Consider the following 21527-nt stretch of genomic DNA (forward strand, 5'->3'; position numbering starts at 1 on the left):
GTCGAATACCCAACACTGATTGAATTAAATTGATCACCTTCTTCCAAAAATCAACATGACCAGAATATGTGAGCTTGATCTGCTTGAGTTGATCCACACTGCCTCCAGCAGGAAAGCCGAGTAGAGAGGGCTCTCATTTTCCGTCGTGGTGTGATAAAAAAACAAACCAGATTTTTCCAAATAAGTGAGTTTGTGGTACTACTTTGAGATTGCCAACCCTCCAACCACAGTTCTGGTGTAAATGAGGTAAATTGGAATAGGCACAGTTCATGAAGCGGATCCAGCATCCAAGAGGAGTGTCGGTAAGAGCACACGGAGGGAGGCTTATTGCTCTTCAGATGTGTTTATTAGTTGATGAATCCTGATCCACAAGCAGTTCTGCAATAAACAATAATAAAGAAAAATCAACTTCAGCCTCTATATTCCACTCACATTAATATAAATTATAAACAGTCATAATCATGGATAAACGTAAATTATCTACGTCTACTATCCAATAGGCACCAGAACAAAGAATCATCTCATCGAAGGCAAATAACTAAGTGGAGCTGAAGAATAAACACCGCCCGCCCGGACACACAGGTGAAGGAGACGAGCGCTCTAACATATATGCAGGGTGGAAACAATACAGATGAATCACGCGGAATAGAAACCTAAGGAGATCACCACTGCCTGCCTGGCACGAGCAGCTGTGGAAACAAAGGCTCCCGCCCCACCGGGGCGGAAACAGCACCACTGAACGACGAGTAAACGTATTAGGAGTTTATCACCGCCCGCCTGGACTGCCCAGAGGGAGGAGAACGAGCGCTCCCGACGGCACAGAACCCGACACTCCACCGGTCTCTCGCTCAGGAAATAACGTGTATCAGAGTATTAAGCAAGTGCCCCGGCACCTTCACAGCGACAGGAACTGGAACAAACAACATCTTCCTGCGGTGCGGAGGCCGGCACGGCTTGCACAGTCGCACAGATCAGGGGGACAAACTCACACGGCGGATGAATGGCACTCACGTTCTGTCATTTACTGGGATCCGGGCATCAACAATAACTCACGCGTCTGTGAGGTAAGGCAAGTACCAGACTCAATGGCCGGTCTGGTCTCACCTGCAGGTCGGCTAGTCCACAAACTCACACCGCTGGCGAACAACAGCTGACGCCTCACGTCACTTCCGTCTGCTGAGAACCAAATTTCAAATTTCAAAACTATATCAAATTATTTTTTCACATGAAGGTAGGTTTGATTATTAGTAGAGCACAAAATTTTATAAATGTTCCCCACAATGTTTTTTGCTACTCCCTTGGTAACTCTCTACAAAGACCTGAATGAGGCATCTGCTGTTGTACATTGTACTTCATTCACATAATAATGACGAAGCTGGATATACCTGAAAAAGTCATGTTTACGAAGTCCGAGTCTGCGTGAAAGGGTTTGGAAGCTATCCATCTGACCTTTAGATATCATGCTGCTGAAAGTTGTCAGACCGAGTTGTAGCCATTATTTAAACCTAAAATCATGGACTGCAGGTTGAAAATGTGGATCACAAACTGGCCAGTCTCGAATCTTAATTTCCCTGTGGAGTTGAACTTTCCTTACATCTATCCATATTCTGATAGATGTGCACAAACAAAAATTTCCCAAGGATAAAATGGATTTGGCACATTGTGTACAGCTGAGTACTGACTGTAAAGGTGTTTCCGTCATAGAACGTTCCAAGCCCTTCCATTTCGCCTCACAGGTTTGTGGCGTGGTCTTAATTGGGCACCAAAGTAATAGTATTTAAGACAAGGTAAAGCCAAGCCTCCCCTGTCTCTCAGTAACTGAAGAGAGGTGTATTTTATTCATGGTTATTTGGAGTTCCGGACCAACCTACATATCCCATTCTCTAAATTAAGTGGAATTTCCACGGGTAATGCATTGAACAGATACAATACCGGTAATTTAGGTATAATTACCATTTTAATTGATCTAATTCTTTCACCAATGGCCAGGGGAAGCAAAGCCCACCTGTCTGGATCCTTATTGACTTTCTTTGTAATATCATCGTAGTTAATTGTAAAGAGAGAGGAGAGGTTCTTTGGGATAAACACCCAGATAATGGATACATGTTGAGTTCCAATTGAAATTGTATTCCGTAATTAATTTTTGATCAGGGGTAAAATTAAACAAAAGGGCTTGGGTTTTATTTACATTTAGAGAGTAACCAGAAAAGAGAGAGAGAGAGAGAGAGAGAGAGAGAGAGAGAGAGAGAGAGAGAGAGAGAGAGAGAGAGGGAGAGAATGGAAACCCCCGCTCTCTTTTCCTCCACTTGGAGGTGGAGAGAGGTGGAGATTCCGAAAGAGCGAGCGAGCGAGAGCGAAATTTTTGATTTTTAGAACACACTTTTATTTCCACAGTTTACAGTGATCTCTCTCTCTCTCTCTCACACACACACACACACACACACACACACACACACACACACACACACACACAGACCATGCGTAAACTACCTTTTCTATTTTTATGAACTTGTTGGCATTTTTCATAATTTAACGGTTTATTTCTCCTTATAAATAAGATGGGGAATCACACTGTATAATAGTGAAATACAAAATACATAAAACCATTGAAATGACTTGATGGCTGAGCCATTAAGGATGATACATCTTGTTCTTCCTTCTGAGGCTGAGAGGGAGAACTGTTTGGACCCTGTTCACAGTCCACAAATCCCTGTCTTCCACTCAGTCAGTCTTTTCCTCCCATATAAACCCACCGTATGAATTTGAAGCAGGCGAGCTCACTTGTTCTATTTCCTTTCACACAAACACAGAAACACGTCTGGCACAAGCAAGGGAAAGTGAACATAAACAACTCAAAAAGAAAAATGATTAAAAGAAATGTGACAAACACCACCAGCTCACAGCCTCCAGCACTTCCTCATTCAGAGAGAAAGAGAGAGAGAGAGAGAGAGAGAGAGTACATGGTAATCTCCGCTGGGAGAGGTGGAGATTCTGAACCTCCACCCAGGTGAAGAGAGGGGCGGTGATTCTCTCTCTCAGAGTGTTATTGTTCAGTCTGTGCTGCTCTGTGACAGACTGCTGAAGAGTCCAGGGTGGATCCTGTCTGTTGGCTCCAGCACCCTGCGACCCTGAAGAGCTGAAGTGGCTCAAGAAAATGAATGAATGTGTTTATATGTAATTTGGATTATAAATAAATTGTGGATCATTTGCATGTTTATATTTTTGGTTGTAAATTTGATTTAAGAAACTGTTTAATATTAGAAAAGTCAGAAAGGGGCAGGGTCATATAGGTTTTACTTCTTCCTGCTCCTTTAGGGACACTGTTCTGGTTTGTTTGAGATTCATGAGGGCAAACAACAAAGATGAATTGATATTTTGAGCGGCTTTCAGCCATGAAGCTGTCAACATCAACCACTATCAACAATATCTGCTGTTTCTGTGTTTACAGACATCATTTGAGACGTTGCTGTGTAAACTGTTCTGAATCAAAAGAGTAAAAATGGTGTGTTCTCACACAAAACGTTGTGGTGTAAACTCTGATTCAGCTGGCTTTATTTACAGAGCATTTCACACAGAAGGAAACTCAACATGCTTCACAAGATCAGCAGTGTGTTTCAAAACAAAAATAACTAAATAAAAATCAAACCAAAATCTGCACAATAAGGAAAAGTATGACTGAGCAGAAGATTTTTTATTGGAAAAGCCATTGAATAGTAAATATCTCCAGCATTTTTACACAGTATCAGTTGTTTCCTGCCATCAGTTCTCAGGTGAACAGCAGGTAACAGACCCACAAACTGAACTCCCAGTCCGTCTGACTGAACTTTACTTCATGGTTCATTTAAGTGTCAGAGCTCCAGGGCGAAGCTTCGGGGAGGCGGGGTTTACATGGGAAACTCGGTTTAACCCTTTAAAACATTTTCAAGTCGCGTCCAAACAGATCAAATCCATGACTCCACACCGCTGCTGTTATTAAAGCCCTCAGACCGCACGCGCTCCTAAAGCAAAGCAAGGCTTGTAGCCAGATATCCGCAAATGATATGCTGCAGCGAGAGAGGGAGACGGAGCCTCCGGAGCTTCGGCGAAGCTCCAGGGCGGAGCTTCGGACTGTTGAAGCGACGGAGGAGTGGTTTACTTGCGTCGCTCGTATATATTGATAGCGCTCAGCCTCTCTGCTCACACAAACCCTGACTGAACACAGATGATGGCGCTTCGTCTCCTCTCTACACTGATCCTGCTCTCTACCAGCGGCTCTGTCTGTGGACTGATGATCCTCGAGGTTTTGGGAAACGACGTTAAATTCCCTTTGAGCTCCTCGTGCGCAGCAGAGAAGACTCAGCGTCTGTTCCTCCATGTGAGAGGTTCTCCCCCCCGGCTGGTAGCGTCTCGGACTGGAGCTCAGGTCTCTCCTGGACCACTTTACACTGACAGACTGAACCACAGCGACTCTCTTCTCCTCCTGAAACACGTGAGGATGAACGACGCCGGACTCTACGAGCTGACATGTAACGACCGTGTAGAGACTCTGATGGAGCTGCAGCTCTTCTTCCCGGTGGAAACGGTCTCTGCTGAGGGGCAAACCGTGGATCTCCCGTGTCATTCCGTTACACTCGGTGGATCCGTGGAGAGTGTGAAGTGGGAGAAGAGCAGCGGACAGGTGGTGCTGGAGGTGGACGGACTCTCTGGAAGCTGGACTCCGGGGGAAGAGTTTCAAGGAAGCCGGCTGTCAGTGTCCAGGGACTGGAAGGAAACAGGGGACTTGTCGCTCCGGATGGAGGTGAAGGAGGAACACGGAGGACTTTTCTTCTGCTGGATAACAGAAGGCAGAGTGAAGACCTTGAAGGCAGCAGTGAGGCTGACAGTCAGACCGAACATCACGGATCCAGAGAGCAGCGAGACCAGCGAGCAGCCTCAGGTAGGAGCCTCCACTGCTGACTGCTGAACAGCAACTGCGGTGAAGCCAGTAACTTTGACCTATTGATTCCAAATCAGTTGTGGATCACATTAGTCTTTCATTAATTATACATAAAAAAAGGTGAGTTGTGATCTGTGGCACTTGATCTTTTTTTTTTTTTTTTCAATGCTTTCGGTTTAGCTTTTACTCGGGTGACCATATTTGGATTTCCAGAAAAGAGGACAATCGTCGGGGCCTCGAGACACAAATTCACACAGGCTTCTCTGGGGTTGATGAACATGCTTTATTATGCTTCAATGATGCAAAATTAGCATCTGTAACAAAATCAAATGAAATCTGTTAAAACTTGCAGCAAATTAACAGCTCTTAGAGCTTTTCAAATAAGTAAATTGAAAACTTTTCTCAATGTGATCTCTTCTATTTGAAAATCCAGCTTCAACAATATAACTCTTAATAACTGTAATAGAGGAGTCTCACAAAAATACTAACTTAACAAACAAAAAGGATATATACTTTTCATCTTTAGTTGTCTTCTTCATCCTGTTTTCTCTCTCGGTTTGTGGGAATTCTTTTGCAGTTCATCGGTGAAGCTTCACTTCAATCTGAGGCATTTTCCGTGCTCCGCTGTCTGAACCAACCTTTCTGCTCCTCTCTGTCTGTGTCTGTGTCTGTGTCTGTGTGTGTGTGTGTGTGTGTGTGTGTGTGTGTGTGTGTGTGTGTGTGTGTGTGTGTGTGTGTGTGTGTGTGTGTGTGTGTGTGTGTGTGTGTGTGTGTGTGTGTGTGTGTGTGTGTGTGTGTGTGTGTGGCCCAGACTCACTCACAAGGCGGCCTCTCAGCATTTACGTCGTGCAACAAAGTAGTAGAGGAAGTTCTGCTGGGAGAAGAAGACCATAACCTGTGTCTTTCATGATGCGTCATTTGTTCAACTGCTTGAAGATGAATCCTCTTTGTTACTCTTTCTGAGAGGTTAAACGTAATAAAATGCTCATTATTCTGAACTGTAGTGAAAAACTTCATAAATGCATCATAAGATATAGTTTTTGTTTGTACAAATTAAGGTTAACATGTTTTTTTACATCCTCACTGCAGTTTGGGTTCTATCACTTGAGTTCTCTTGTTCCACAGCAGAACTTTCTGATGCAGCTGCTGTTCCTCACAGTACTCTGAACAGTGACTCTGTGAAGCCATCATGCTGCAGCCCTCTACAAACACATCCAGGTAGTGAAACTGGAAATGACAAGTAAAATTGAGAAAAATAGCTAAAAACCACAAGAGGGGAAACACATGATAGAAATGCTTGAAAAACCTGAAATATCTAGTAAAGAAGTACATTGAATATGATTGGGAAAAAAATATGCCAAAAATAAGTAAAAGTCTTATTTCAGAGTAACAAAGAGGATGTTCTTTTAGTGGCGTAAAAGCACTATAGCAGTGAAATCCATGCAGGATCAATGCATGCCCAACGGGGACCGATGACTGCAGGATCTACTGAAACTGCTCTGACTAAATGTGTGATCTGTTGCTTCTCTCCCTCTGCAGGAGTCACACTGTGCTGAGGTTTATTGGCGTAAACTCTTCATCACAGCAGCAGTTGTCCTGAGCCTCATTCTGCTTCTGTTCATGGCTGCTGCTGGATGTTTTCTGAAAAGAATCAGGCGAGCTGTTCTGAAGGCGTTGTCACAAGACAGAAAGAAAGAAGACGAGAGCAACACAGATGGAATTCCTCTGAACCCAAGAGAGGCTGAAGAAGGTCTGTCCTCTTCAGGATCAGACACCAAAGAGAAAAGCTGCTTGAGGACCAGAGAGAGTCTCTGATTTCTACTCCTGATCTTTCATTTCGTTTCAATTTCAATTCAGCTTCATTTATACTATGTCAAACACAACAGTCATTTCTAGACACTTTGTCAGAGAAATAGAGAATGACTGGTGGCAATTCCACACACACACACACACACACACACACACACACACACACACACACACACACACACACATACACACACACACACACACACACACACCTGTACACTACATTTTCTATTTTTATGAACTTGTAGCAAGTTTTTTTTATCAATTGACAAAAATGTTCTAAATAATGTTTGCATTTCTCCTGATAAATAAGATGGGGAATCACACTGTCTAATAGTGAAATACATCCAAAATACACAAAACTATTGAAATGATTCATAAAGAATAACTTATGACCTGGTATTGTTGATAAACTCTTGTGTCACTGGGAAAATGTTACGATATAAGAGGAGAGTTACTGTTTAAAACTCATGAAGTCCACACCACTCTGAAAGGTTTTTGTGTCTCAAATTGTGGTGTAAAAAGATGGAACAAATTCTTTGTGGAGACCAGACATTTGTGAAATGAGTCTCAATTCAAAAAGAGATATAAAGAGCTGATTCGAGGTCCATGGTTTGGTGATGATATGATGAGGGCCGTTAATTCATGGTTCTGTTTGTACTGAAAGTGATGATTATAAAGCTATACTGTTTTGTAAATTAAGATCAGGCAATAATGTGAAGCGGTATGATTGAATAAGAACTTCTTCCCCCTTTTTGGGCATGTCAAAGACACGGTATGGTGTGGACTTTTCATGTTTCTCAATGTGATGTTTTTTCTATCTTTTTTGGCTGTTCACCTTTTTTATTACATGTTTGAAATAAAGCTTCTCAAACTAAACTATTCACAGTATGTAGAAGAAATGGATTCGGTCCAGACGCTGGCCTTCCCACCACTGAGGTTACTGACTGAGCTGATTACTTTTTTCTTAATTTTGACATTATTTTACATTAAACAAGATAAAATACACATCTGAAGTCTTTCAGTTTTCTCCCCAGAATGTAAGTATTTGAATTACGCTCAAACAGCAAAATTGATCTGAAATGGTTTTGTCTCACACTTTATTATACAGGTGCTGCACAGAGGCCTTCAGAGCCTCAGAGCTCCTTTCTTTCCATCTTCACCTTTATTTGCCAGCTTTTCTCTGTGAATTGACATTTCCTGGCCAGTTGATCAGCAGCAGTACAACATGCCCAGCCCTTTAAACATGACTGAAGATATCAGGAGAAAATCTCATCTGTGAATCAGAGCAGTGTGTGACCAATGAAATGAAGGCACAGCAGCAACAACAGATGAGTTCATTGACAGTGTTAGTGCGCCACCTACTGGCCTCAGAACAACACTATCCATGCAGAGCAGCTCCAGGACTGCAGATCTGCTCATGTTCAGAGGAAAGTTGACAGAAACATGAAGGAAATCCTTCCAGACAGAAGTGATGGAGAGAGTCTGAATGGAGGAGTTGAGTGAAGAAGAGGATGAAGTGAAGGAGGACAGATCCAGGAGCAGCTGGAGGAGTCTCGTCCTCCTCTCTCTTTATTGTGTCTGGCTGTGCTTTTCTTGTGATAATGTGCTTCACGGATATCAACAGTGAATTTTAAAACAAAAAAAGGAAAAAGTATTACCCAGGTAGAGATTTTTATTTGAAAAGACACTAAATTGTACATCTGTTCAACATTTTAACATGAAAACTGTTGATAAAGCCCATCTGGTGAGAACTGTGTGTCCTCCCTCGACCTGTGACCTCTGAACTCTCCATTAACAACCTGTCTCACTACCGCCACCTAGTGACCAAATAATACAACAACTAAACATATTGAAATAAATGAAATCACCTCCTTCGAAAACGACAGAGGGAGGAAATCTGACAGAGAAAAGGGAATTTCTGCATAAAACCCAACAAGTGCTTCTAAAAATGACTACAGTCTCATACTTACATACTTTCTGGTGCAAAATACAGTGAAATGTCCAGAAAACGTCTCCTGAAGCTGCTCTCAGTGTTTTTACTAACTCTCCCTGACAACAGGGCTTTGAGGCTAATGCTAGTTTGCTAGCAGTGAGGCAGCTAGCTTTCATGGCAGCATCTCAGCTCAGGTCTCAGTGTTGCTTTGTGTCCGCTGCTCTGAAATGAGTTAAAACGTTGATGTTTTCTTTGAAATTTCGACATTTTTCTTGGTGGTTTGGAGGGTCTAATTGAAGCCTCCAGGGGGCCACTTTTGGGCCACAAGCCTTATGTTTGACATGCCTGATTTAAAACACCCACATGAGAAAAGAAGAGTCTTGAATGTGGATTTGAAAACACTCACAGTTGGAGCTAAATGCTGCTTTCATGTGCTCAGTTTGACCTCTGACCTGAGTGTTTAGCGTTTGGACTGAGAGAGGATTCAAACTGGGGACATTCTGACTGTGAGGTCAAAGTGCTAACCACTAACCAGGAGGAGTGGATGCTGGGAGTGAGAGCAGAGAGTGAGACGTGGACTGAAAGGCCTCACTGCTGGACTGTAGCTCTGAATCAGACCAGCAAGGCACTGTGGGAGTCTCTTCACATGAGGAAAGATCAGGAGGAGAAATCAGAGACTCTCTCTGGTCCTCAAGCAGGTTTTCTCACTGGTGTCTGATCCTGAAGAGGACAGACCTTCTTCAGCCCCTCTTGGGTTCAGAGGAATTCCATTTGTGTTGCTCTCCTGTGACGATGCCGGTGGTGAAGCTCTGCTGCTTCTTCTTTTCAGGAAACATCCGAGAGCCGCAGACAGAGCAGCAATCACTCCCAAGACAACTGCTGCTATGAAGCCATTGCGCCAATCAAGGGCGGACTGGCCATCGGGAGCACCGGGATGTTTCCCGGTGGGCCGCTGCCTCAGTGGGCCGGTCGGACCACGAGAGAAAAAAAAAAGTCTGACGCGACACCGCCAACAGCGCTATGGTCCGCTCCACAAGGAGGCTGGGCTGTCAGCTGGACAGCTCCTGATGCCATAGGCTGGTTTACCTGGGATTGCTGCTGATAGCCAATCACATTTCATCCCTGCGGCGGTTAAGTCCCACCCACTCCCTCACTCTGCAGCTGCTGTCACCTGTCAATCACACATAGCTGAGACGGACATCTGATGGCAACTTTGGATGGATGCAAGAATGCGCAAAATATGGAGAAAAACAAAACAAAATAAAACGAAAAGGTGGCGCTGAGAAGCTCAGGGACAAAAAGAGAAAATCCCTTCATGACTAACAATTCACATTGCCAATCATTTTTGTAGTCTGATGTCCCTGCTGCTGACACAGAAGGCCAAGGACAAGAAGTCAGGTTCCCCCCATCAGTTGATTATTTCACAAGGCCAAAGCCAGAGACATACCTCTTCCTCCATTTTCACCACAAGCAGAAGGCAGACAGGACTGTAGTGCAGAGGCCATTTTGTTTGATGGAATAAACCAGAAATGACTGACATATGAACAAACCAAAACACTCTTCTGCTTTCTTTGCATGGCTTATGCTAACGTTGAGATAGCAGCTCCTTTATCACTGGCATGACCACCTTCACCCACATACACCTGAGAGAAGATGAGTATGACAGATAGCAAGTATGCAAGAGGCGACAAGTTTTGGAGCGCATCATAGATGTGATCAAGCTCATCGGCAAAAGGGGTTTGAGTCACAGAGGAAAGCAGGCAGAAGCAGCACACACCTTAGATGATGAGACTATTGATCATGGCTGTTTTTTAGAGATCATTCTTTTACTTGGAAAATATGATGTATGTATGAAGACGCGATGCTGATTGGTTGGTGGGCGGGCATGCCCTGCCCACGTGTCTCACTCGCTGCACGCTGACCGGTAAACACAACAAGACAGAGACAATGGCGTGGAGCTCGAGCCCAGGACATAGAAAGGTAGCGTTCTGAAACTGGAAGCCTCACTGGAGACTTTATCCACGTCTGCCACATGCTAGCATGACACTTGTTGCTGCTGCTGCTGCTGCTGCTGACCCGACCCCGAGTCCAAACGCAGCAGGAGGGAGAGGAGCCGCTCTGTTAAAACAAGCAACCAGCAGGCGACCAGAGCCGAGCTGAACACTGACTGCAGGTCCACTGGAACACAGTAGGCTGAATGTACAGTTACAGAGATTTGCAATTAATGGCCAGAAGTTTACATTTGTGTTTTCTTAACAGGCTGCAATTTAGTTCAAATAAATACTAAATGTTCTAAAATACTGTATAAAGTGTTTTTTATTCTTCAATCAGTTGATATAAACATCTTTGATGTTATAGATGTTATAAAATGTGGTAATGTGTAGAACATGAAAAATAACGTCAGTTACTTTGCTGAGTAACTAATTACTTTTTCAGTGAGGTAACTGAGTTACTAACTCAATTACTTTTTGGGAGAAGTAATTTGTAATTCTAACTAATTACTTTTTTAAAGTAACTTGCCCAACACTGGTTGTTTGTATAATAGCTGCACAGTTTTTATTTTATATAAAGGATAAGTTATCACGCTGTTTGTATAGTTGCTTGCTGTGTAGTTTATGTATCTATAATATATATATAGAAATAATATTTACATCTATATTGTTCATCTATTTTTAAATAAAACAAACTTTGTGAAATGAACTTATTGTTGTTAAGTTGACATTAAGTTGCCCTCCAGTGGTTGACTCATGGTATAGACAGGTGGTGTCACTAACAGACTGGCAAATAGGTAAGCTAAATTCTATTGTACCAACATGCTATAAAATCATGATATACCTACAGTTATTTTACAGTAAGCTACTTAAAGCTTAAGGTTAATTATTATTATACGATTGTGGTCCAAATTGGTTCTTTTTTCAGCGAGGAACTCAGGAACATGAAACTTGTGTTGCTGGCTGGTTGGTTGCCACACTACGCATGAAGTGGGCCAGTCTGTCCATGTCTCCCGGGCCACTTTTACCCCCCAGTCCGCCCCTGCCGGAGGGTGTGCTCCAACTATAGGGGGATCACACTCCTCAGCCTCCCTGGGAAAGTCTATTCCAGGGTACTGGAGAGGAGGATCCGACCGATAGTTGAACCTCGGATCCAGGAGGAACAATGCGGTTTTCGTCCTGGTCGTGGAACAGTGGACCAGCTCTATACCCCCTATAGGGTGCTCGAGGGTTCGTGGGAGTTCGCCCAACCAGTCCACATGTGTTTTGTGGATTTGGAGAAGGCATTCGACCGTGTCCCTCGTGGTGTCTTGTGGGGGGTGCTCCGGGAATACGGAGTCCGGGGCCCCTTGTTAAGGGCCGTCCGGTCTTTGTATGACCGGAGTAGGAGTCTGGTCTGCATTGCTGGCAGTAAGTCGGACCTGTTCCCGGTGCATGTTGGACTCCGGCAGGGCTGCCCATTGTCACCGGTTCTGTTCATCATTTTTATGGACAGAATTTCTAAGTGTAGCCAGGGGCCGGAGGAGGTCCGGTTCGGGAACCACAGGATTTCATCTCTGCTTTTTGCAGATGATGTTGTCCTGTTGGCTTCATCGAACCCGGACCTACAGCATGCACTGGGGCGGTTCGCAGCCGAGTGTGAAGCGGCAGGGATGAGGATCAGCACCTCCAAATCCGAGGCCATGGTCCTCGACCGGAGGAAGGTGGCTTGCCCCCTCCAGGTTGGTGGAGAGACCCTAGCCCAAGTGGAGGAGTTCAAGTATCTTGGGGTCTTGTTCATGAGTGGGGGACGGATGGAGCGTGAGATTGACAGGCGGATCGGTGCAGCGGCTGCAGTGATGCAGTCGTTGTATCGGTCCGTCGTGGTGAAGAAGGAGCTGAGCCGAAAGGCGAAGCTCTCGATTTACCGGTCAATCTACGTTCCCACCCTCACCTATGGTCATGAGCTTTGGGTCATGACCGAAAGGACAAGATCCCGGATACAAGCGGCTGAAATGAGTTTCCTTCGTAGGGTGCCTGGGCGCTCCCTTAGAGATAGGGTGAGGAGCTCAGTCACCAGGGAGGAGCTCGGAGTAGAGCCGCTACTCCTCCACATCGAGAGGAACCAGCTGAGGTGGCTCGGACATCTGTTTAGGATGCCTCCTGGACGCCTCCCTGGGGAGGTGTTCCGGGCATGTCCCATTGGGAGGAGACCCCGGGGAAGACCCAGGACACGCTGGAGAGACTATGTCTCTCGGCTGGCCTGGGAACGCCTTGGGATCCTCCCAGAGGAGCTGGAGGAAGTGTCTGGGGACAGGGAAGTCTGGGCATCCCTGCTGAGACTGCTGCCACCACGGCCCGGCCCCAGATAAGCGGTAGAAAATGGATGGATGGATGGATGGATGGAGGCAGGTCACTGCGCAGCGTGGCTCATATATAGATAGCTTCAGGAGACGTTTTCTGGACATTTCACTGTATTTTGCACCAGAAAGTATCGTTAAAATTGGCTTTATGTTGAGACTGTAGTCATTTTTAGCAATAGTTGTTGTTGTATTATTTGGTCACTAGGTGGTGGTCGTGAGACAGGTTGTTTCTGTAGAGTTCAGAGGTCACAGGCAGAGGGAGGACACACAGTTCTCACCAGACCAGCAAACAGAGGATTCAGACAAAGATTCAGAAACCCAGAATGTTTCTCTGTTTCTTGCATTAAATGAACCATGAAGTAAAGTTCAGTCAGACGGACTGGGAGTTCAGTTTGTGGGTCTGTTACCTGCTGTTCACCTGAGAACTGATGGTAGGAAATGGAGAAAGGAACCTTGATGGGTTAAATGCAGAGGATGAATTTTGTTGGACATTCAGTGTATAATGACAAATAAAGCACCTTTCCTTTTCCTTTCCTTTGAAAAAATTGGCACTGTAAAGTTAAAAAAAGAATTGTTTTGTCAAAATACACACACTTTTATTTGTTGTAAGTTTAATTGAGATAAATATGTTTTCTTTTTTTAACTTTTTAACTTTGGTACAAAACCATCAGTTTATCAACAGTTACTGTGTTAAAATATTGAACAGATGTACAATTTCATGTCTTTTCAAATAAAAATTCTTACCTCGGTAATGTTTTTTCCTTATTCTGCAGGTTCTTTTAAACTCCTCCATTCAGACTCTCTCCATCACTTCTGTCTGGAAGGATTTCCTTCATGTTTCTGTCAACATGAGCAGATCTGCAGTCCTGGACCTAGTGTGGTTCTGAGGCAAGTAGGTGGCGCACTAATACTATCAGATGAACTTACAGCAGGCGTTAAATCTCATCGAAATGTTCAGAGTTCAGAGGAGTACAGAAGATAAATGATTATTTCTTGAATTGTGATGTTTGATTTCAAAGATTCTGTAATAATACAAACTAGATTCAGACTTATTCCTTTATTCTGAAGTTCCTCATTAAAACCTTTTCATGACTAATAGTTGGAACTACTTTCCAGACATAGCCTATTAGTGTTTGACAACAAATGTAATTTAATTTTAGAATTAGTGAGAATAATCACCAGTTTGAATTGTAACGACCCTTTTATTATTATTATTATTATCATTATTATTATTATTATTATTGTTGTTGTTATTCTTATTATTTTATTATTTATTTGTATTTTTATTTATTTATTTTTTTAAGCCACGTTCTCGTGTCGTTTCGGGACATTTGGAGTAATAATAGAGCGGAAAATGACGCTTTCTCCATTCACCTCACTCCGTGAAACAGGAGACTGTTTGCTCGTTTGACAGTCCGTCTGTGTGATCCTCATTGTCTGGAGAAGATGACACGAAAAACATATATGTTATAAACATATTATAAACAGCCACTGGAGTGGTTGCAACTTTATTAGAAAAAGGTAGGGATGTGCAATACCACTTTTTTTCAGACGGATACCGAGTACGAGTACTTCATCTTCAGTACTCACCGATACCGATACTTGCATACCGATACTTTATATCCATAAAATTTAAAATAATGCAATGACAGATTATTTTTGAAAATGAATTTTATTTTTTAATAAAAAGGCAGTCCAGCCACTATGTTTAAGTCCAAAATAAAAGTCTGAAAAATAAAACAAACAACTCTGAGTTTACACTTATTTAAATGAAATTAAGTGCAAAATAAAACAATTTCTCTGAATTTTAAAGGGACTTAAGGCAAGATTTGTGAAAAACTCCACATGCATTTCCACTTTATTCAATGCTAATGGGTCGTGAAGCATTAAAAACCTAAAATAACAGGCCAATCCGCGTATCTGTCTGCTGCCTTATACAGGCTGTGTGCCAAATAATTTGTTGCTGTTCGGGTCCGAATTTGGGGTCCGCGCAATCGTGGGGATGTGATGTAAATTGACGCTGTCAGTACCTGATCCGTACCCGGAACACGATCCGTACCAGACGCTTCTGCGCATGTGCCCTCATCATCACGACATGATTTACTGCAAGACAGTTCGTTAGGGCAATTCTACTGGGACAAACTTTATTAAGGCGTATGTCCGTTTAAAGTTTAGCCAACTTGGTGACTTTCTCGCTAAATCTGGCGACTTTCCAAAGCCTCTTTTCGACTTTTTTTGTCAAAAGTAACTAGCGACAAATTTAGCGGCTTTTTCTGGTGCTCTGGAGACGTGACAGGACGTCTCCGCTGTTCTCAGCAAGCAGCGGGTGCTGCGTGAGCCCCTCCCCCGTCCCAAAGCACTCACAGGCGGCCAGTCTCAGCAGCGCTCCCTGCTGAGTTGGGGCCGATTGGGTAAACGGCCCGGAGCTGCTCCAGCAGCCGCGGCCTGCTTCACGCGCCTCCGTGGTTATGCGGCGGGTCCCCGCGCGCTCCGCGGCCGTCACAGAGCGCGTCTCCGCCCGGGAGCGGAGATCCGGAGCTGCACGGAGCTTGCTCCACGGAGGCGCGTGAAGCAGGCCGCGGCTTCCACGGGCCGATAATATGCACTGTGGTCCTGCAGTAATCCGCGACATAGTAAACAGCAGGAGCATCCCTGGTGCAGCGCTGTGAAGACGGACATTCTGTAAAATGTTTGTGCGCGCTCCCGTGCCGCCTTGGCTGGTGGCTGCAGTTTCCCGCAGCACCTATCACGGCAGCACTGAGGTACATTTTGAAAAGTTGCCTTAAGTCCCTTTAAGGTTTTTTTTTTAAATGAACTGAATTACAAGACGTAAACAAACAGCTCTAAGTTATACACTTTTTAAAATGAACTTATTTTAACGGTTTAACTTAATGAAATTAAGTGCAAGATAAAACAGTTTTCTCTGAGTTTTACACTTTACACAAACTAAGGTTTTTAAATGTACTAATTTTAATGATTTTCTTAATGAACTAAAGTCAAAGATAGAACAACCCCTGAGTTTAAAGAGTTGCTCGTGTTCTTTGTGCTGCTCTTGGATCTCTGTTCTTCAGTTTCTCGGTCTTCTGCAGAGTTTGCCGTCGAGTTGCTGCCGGAGTTTTCTTTTTTTCCAGCACAACAGCGTCAGACTCTCGTCCACAAGCTTCGCCCTGAGGTGTTTCAACAAATTACTAGTGGTAAATGAACAACATCGCGCACCTCCTTTAGCAATTTTAGCATTGCAGAGTTTGCATTCTGCAAAGCTCGGCTCGTTTTCACTTATATAAAAGAATTTCCACACCGGCGAAGTTTCGGTGAGACGAGCAGCCGTTCTGGTTTCATCCTGTTGTCTCTGCTCTGGATGTGACTCATGGAGAAGTCAGCCCGCTGCAGTGTAGCCAGTGTTGCCAGATCCTCATGGTAGTTTCCAGCCCAAGCACAGCTGAAAACCCGCCCATTTTTATAAAAACCAGCCCAATTCGGCCAAACCCATGAGATAGCGCCAAAACATTAATACACACACAACAGAAAACACTTCCTAAGCATACAAACCTTCACATAGTGACCATGACATGGATAAACAACTGTATAAGACAACGCAAGTAACACCTTTCTGTTGCCACAATACAAAAACAATGCATTTCAAAACCAGCTCCTGCTCTCTCTCATGTGTACAACACGGCTGCTCACATTCACGCACGCATGCGCACACGCGCACATCCTAATTAAATTATCTTACCTTCATGAAGAATCAATCTCCATTTCTTTTTTTTTTTTTATTACTTTGAACGTTGAACTCGCCAATTAATAGGGAAACCAGTTCTTCCAAAACACCGGCTCTGCTCCGGGTTCTGGACGCTCCTCCTCCGCTAGTTAGCTGCTGCGTTCAGGTGACTGGAGCGAGCGGCGGAAAACTGAAACTCGGTCGTTCACATGAAGGCAGCGGAGACAGCTGGACTCAGAAGACACGTGAAGGAAGCGTGGACTATTTGCACAAAGGAACGGCTTTCAGACAGCTGTGAACTGGCTCTCGTCGTTCACTTGAACGTCACAGCACTCGTGACTGTCTGTGGAGGATGACAATGGTTGCTGCAGACGACTGGTTTTTCGTATCTGCCTCCTTGCAGTCGTCTCAGTGCGGTACACAGTGGAGGGGGGCGTGTCGCATTTCTGCACCAGCCACGGAAGAGCGGACAGACGTGATTTCCGTGAAAAATTCCGCTATCGCGGAACTTGGGCTCCCGCCCAAGTCTGATTTTTCCAGCCCAAGGAGTTAAAACCAGCCCAATTTTTACATGCCCGCCCAAGGCTCTTTTTCCCAGCCCAATGACTTTTAAAGTAGCCCAATTGGGTGGGAACCCGCCCAATCTGGCAACACTGAGTGTAGCCCTGCGCCTGTCAGCGACTCCCAGAGAGGAACTTCTTCCTCTTTCATGTTTGTCGGCAGCTTGCATCCCATTCGGTTGCACTACCGCCAACTGCTGGTGAGGAGGGCTTACTACGTGTGGGGTTTTCTTGCCGTGAGTATCGGCGGCTGGCATCGGTAGCCTTCACGAGTACCTGATACTTTGAAATAAGGCCAGTATCGGCCCGATACCGATACCTGGTATCGGTACTCGCACATCCCCAGAAAAAGGTGTTGTAGTCAGTCCTGGCCTGGGGGGGCCGGGTTTACTCCTCATGCTGTCGCACCATCACTTCTTCCTCTTGACTTTTTTATTGGAAATAACTGAGGAAATCCATGTTTAATAACGATGGTTATCATCATCATCATTGTTATTGTGGCTATTTGTCTTCGATACAACAAAAATCAAAATTTAACTTAAACTTTAAACTCCCACTGATGCACCAGGGTTGTGGATTACGCAGGCAAAAGAAAACATTGTCCACCTAAATTCCAATGAGTTTTATCTGGGTTTATTTTCCTTTGCAAGCAAACAAACTGGTCTTCACTTCCTCCTGCCTCGTTTGCGCTGGTAAAAAAAAACAAAACAAAAAACAAAACAAAAAAAACAAAACAAAACAAAACAAAACAAAACAAAACAAAACAAAACAAAACAAAACTACAGGCCCACCCAGTTGCATGCTGGTCCTGAGCCTGCAAGCCTCCCTAAATCACCTCCAGGTGCCGGTGGTACTAATTAAATGTACAAAATTAAGCCTAACAGAAAAAAATGTGTCATTTACCCAAAACCAAACATGCAAAATAAACAAATAATACATCCAAACAAAATATAACACCATATGCAGTAACACAAACAAATTAGGTAAATTTCAGAAAATATTCAAAGACTAAGAAATAGCTTCAACAGCTATTATTATTATTATTAATATTATTATTATTATTATTATTATTATTATTATTATTATTATTATTATTATTATTATTAACAATAATAATAATGATAATACATTGAGCTTATGTACCTTTTCTGGAACATACAACATAAAATTGAGAAGCGATTGAGTCAAAGGCAAAACAAAAATGATGGAGGCATTATTGCCAGCTGCTCCAGAAACCAAGGAAACAGTTGAAACCACCTGAACACTGTCATCACTCTGAAGAGCCTGTGTTTTCTTTTACAAGTTCTTGCAGTTGTGCCTTCATTTCTTTGGTCACAGACTGCTCTGATTCACAGATGAGATTTTCTCCTGATATCTTCAGTCATGTTTAAAGGGCTGGGCATGTTGTACTGCTGCTGATCAATTGGCCAGGAAAAGTCAATTCACAGAGAAATGCTGGCAAATAAAGGTGAAGATGGAAAGAAAGGAGCTCTGAGGCCCTGAAGGCCTCTGTGCAGCACTTGTAATAAATGCATCTTGTGAGACAAAACCATTTCAGATCAATTTTGCTGTTTGCGTGTGATTTAAAGATTTATATTCTGGGGAAAAAACTGAAAGACTTGTGTATTTTCTCTTGCTTGTTTAATGTAAAATAATGTCAAAATCAGCAATCAGCTCAGTTAATAACCTCAGTGGTGGGAAGGCCAGCCTCTGGACCGAATCAATTTCTTCTCCATGTACTACTGTGAAATGGTTTAGGTTTTGAAGCTGTATTTCATACATGTAATCAAAGAAACAAGTGATCGAAAAAACAACATCAAATTAGGCAAAATAAAAGGCCAACACCATATGTACCTGTGTCTTTCACATGCCCAAAATGAAAGAAGAAGAACTTATTCAGTCATACCGCTTCACATTATTGCCTGGTCTTAATTTACAAACAAATATAACTTTATAATCATCATCACTTCCAATATATTTGACAGTACAAATATACTTTAATGTCAACAGTTGAAACACAGTCACTCAAACAGAACCATGAATTAACGGTCCTCATCATATCATCACCAAACCTCCCAGAATCAGCTCTTCATGTCTCTTTATGATTTGAGACTCATTTGACAAATGTCTGGTCTCCACGCAGAACTTGTTCCTTATTATTTCACCGCAATTTGAGACACAAAAACCTTTTAGAGTGGTGTGGACCTCATGAGTTTTAAACTGTAACTCTCCTCTTAAATCGTCACGATTTTCCCCGTGACACAATATTTGAACAACACCAGGTCACAAGTTATTCTTTATGAGTATTTTCAATAGTTTTGTGTATTTTGTTGTGTTTCATTGTCATACAGTGTGATTCCCCATCTTTGGAAAAACACAAACATTATTTAAAACATTTTTTTCAATTGATGAAAACATACCGACAGATTCATTAAAATAGAAAATGTGGTTCACAGATGATCTGCGTGTGTGTGTGTGTGTGTGTGTGTGTGTGTGTGTGTGTGTGTGTGTGTGTGTGTGTGTGTGTGTGTGTGTCTAGACACAGAGAGATGAGTGAAGACCATCTTCAGCCTCTCTTGGGTTCAGAGGAATTCCATTTGTGTTGCTCTCGTCTTTCTGTCTTGTGATGATGCCTTCAGAACAGCTCGCCTTGAGCGTCTGCTGCTTATTCTTTTCAGAAAATATCCAGCAGCAGCCATGAACAGAAGCAGAATGAGGCTCAGGACAACTGCTGCTGTGATTAAGAGTTTGCGCCAATAAACCTCAGCACAGTGTGACTCCTGCAGAGGGAGAGAAGCAACAGATCACACATTTAGTCAGAGCAGTTCGGGGGTCAGAGCCCTTAGCAACAGCCTAACAACCAATCTGGCGGCAGTTCAGCAGGCAAAATAGACAGATTGCACGTTGAGAAAAAAACCCCAAAAAAACTACTGATCACATCCATATACCGAGTGGAAAATATGAAGATAAAATGTACATGTATTGGTGGAAAAGCATTGTGTAAATTACAATTTAGAGACGTCTCCGTTTTCAGGGTTTTTTTTTTTTTGTGGTTCATGTATGGCTTCTGATCTGTTTCAGAAACTATTGTTAATGGTTTTGTTATGTTTTGAAAGTCTATTAGAAGTTATTATTCAAGGCAGAACATTATATTTGTGTTAAAACGTAACTACTTCTCAGAGCACGTAAAAAGAAGTGAGAATAAAACCACTCATTCGGTCCGTGATAATATTTACATGACCAATATGAGACACTTGATTTTAAAATGTAGCTCCTGTCTTGCTCGTAATTTGGATCCTGAATTAATATTTGTATATGAATTAAAGCTAGGGTTGGCGATTTGAATGAGATACATTTTGTTAAATACTGGTTAAAATGATCTTTATTACCCGATGGGAAACAATTCATAGCGTGTTCTTAAAGTAGTTTAGAAAATATCCGCTATCTACAGCAGGAGTAAAACAGGAAAAACAGCAACCAATCGTCTTGACGGGACACCTTTTTTTAAACCAATCAAATCCCTTCGGCATTCGACCTGCCCCCTGCGCGTACATGTCAATGGCGTGCACTGACCCTGGTTCAGTGTAGAAGGACGGAGCGTCGTTGCAGAATGGCGGAGAAGAATGTTTGGGGCTTTACTTACCGGTGAGTGCGCCATAACTTGGCATAGTGCAAATAAAGAAAAACGAAGAAACGAAGCGCTGAGGACAGGCTACGCCAGGAACGCACTGGACGCGGAAGTGCTGCGCGCACATCGCGCGTGCGGAATGTCTCTGCGTCTCCGCTCCCAACGGAGCTCCTCCAATGGGGTGGGAGCGAGGCGGAGCCTTGGGAGATGCTACATTCGTGCTACATGCTAGTTTTCCAAGATCGCCAACCCTAGCTTTAATGAGCTATGGGCCCTTTGAAGGATTTTCCGTGAGGTGGAAGTAATGAGGAGCATGCAGCCCACTGCCAGGGTAAAATACACACTTATTTTATCAGAAATAAACAACAGCGAAGAACCATAATGTTGTAATCACTTCCAGATGATCCAGAATCACGTCTTGGTTTCCATGGTGATCAAGACGCGCAGTGCAGCTTCGGAGAAGCTGCAGCTGTCTTCTCTGGTGGCAGATCACGTTGGACCCACTCTGAAAAAAAACCCCTTGAAAAACAGGTATGTTAGAAATACATCAGGAGGGTATTATTAGCTCCAAAACAGCCCTCGTCTGAATCGGGGTGAAAACGGCAACTGGCGAAGCCTTCCGCTG

The 21527-nt window shown here is 43.4% G+C and overlaps 1 protein-coding gene across 2 annotated transcripts; it reads left to right on the plus strand.

The window, feature by feature from the left end:
- Window positions 1–334: 334 nt before the first annotated feature.
- Window positions 335–7664, plus strand: LOC115383078 (uncharacterized). 2 transcript variants are annotated; one of them, XM_030085122.1, is made up of 3 exons: window positions 335–340; window positions 4398–4915; window positions 6455–7664. In XM_030085122.1, the coding sequence occupies exons 2-3, from the start codon at window positions 4475–4477 to the stop codon at window positions 6728–6730; spliced, it is 717 nt and encodes a 238-aa protein (XP_029940982.1). In that variant the 5' UTR covers window positions 335–340; window positions 4398–4474; the 3' UTR covers window positions 6731–7664. The 2 variants fall into 2 exon arrangements, with proteins under 2 accessions (XP_029940982.1, XP_029940975.1); XM_030085115.1 differs by lacking the exon at window positions 335–340 and having other exon boundaries at window positions 3366–4915.
- The last annotated feature ends 13863 nt before the right edge of the window (window positions 7665–21527 follow it).

This window comes from Salarias fasciatus, chromosome 3 (assembly GCF_902148845.1).
Source record: "Salarias fasciatus chromosome 3, fSalaFa1.1, whole genome shotgun sequence".
In the NCBI taxonomy this organism is placed as follows: Eukaryota; Metazoa; Chordata; class Actinopteri; order Blenniiformes; family Blenniidae; genus Salarias; species Salarias fasciatus.

Excerpts from the sequence above, each read along its gene's own strand:
- LOC115383078 (XM_030085115.1), top strand. The coding sequence starts at position 4,202 with ATGATGGCGCTTCGTCTCCTCTCTACACTGATCCTGCTCTCTACCAGC. Across the intron at positions 4,916-6,454 it reads AGACCAGCGAGCAGCCTCAG|GAGTCACACTGTGCTGAGGT; the intron begins GTAGGAGCCTCC and ends CTCCCTCTGCAG.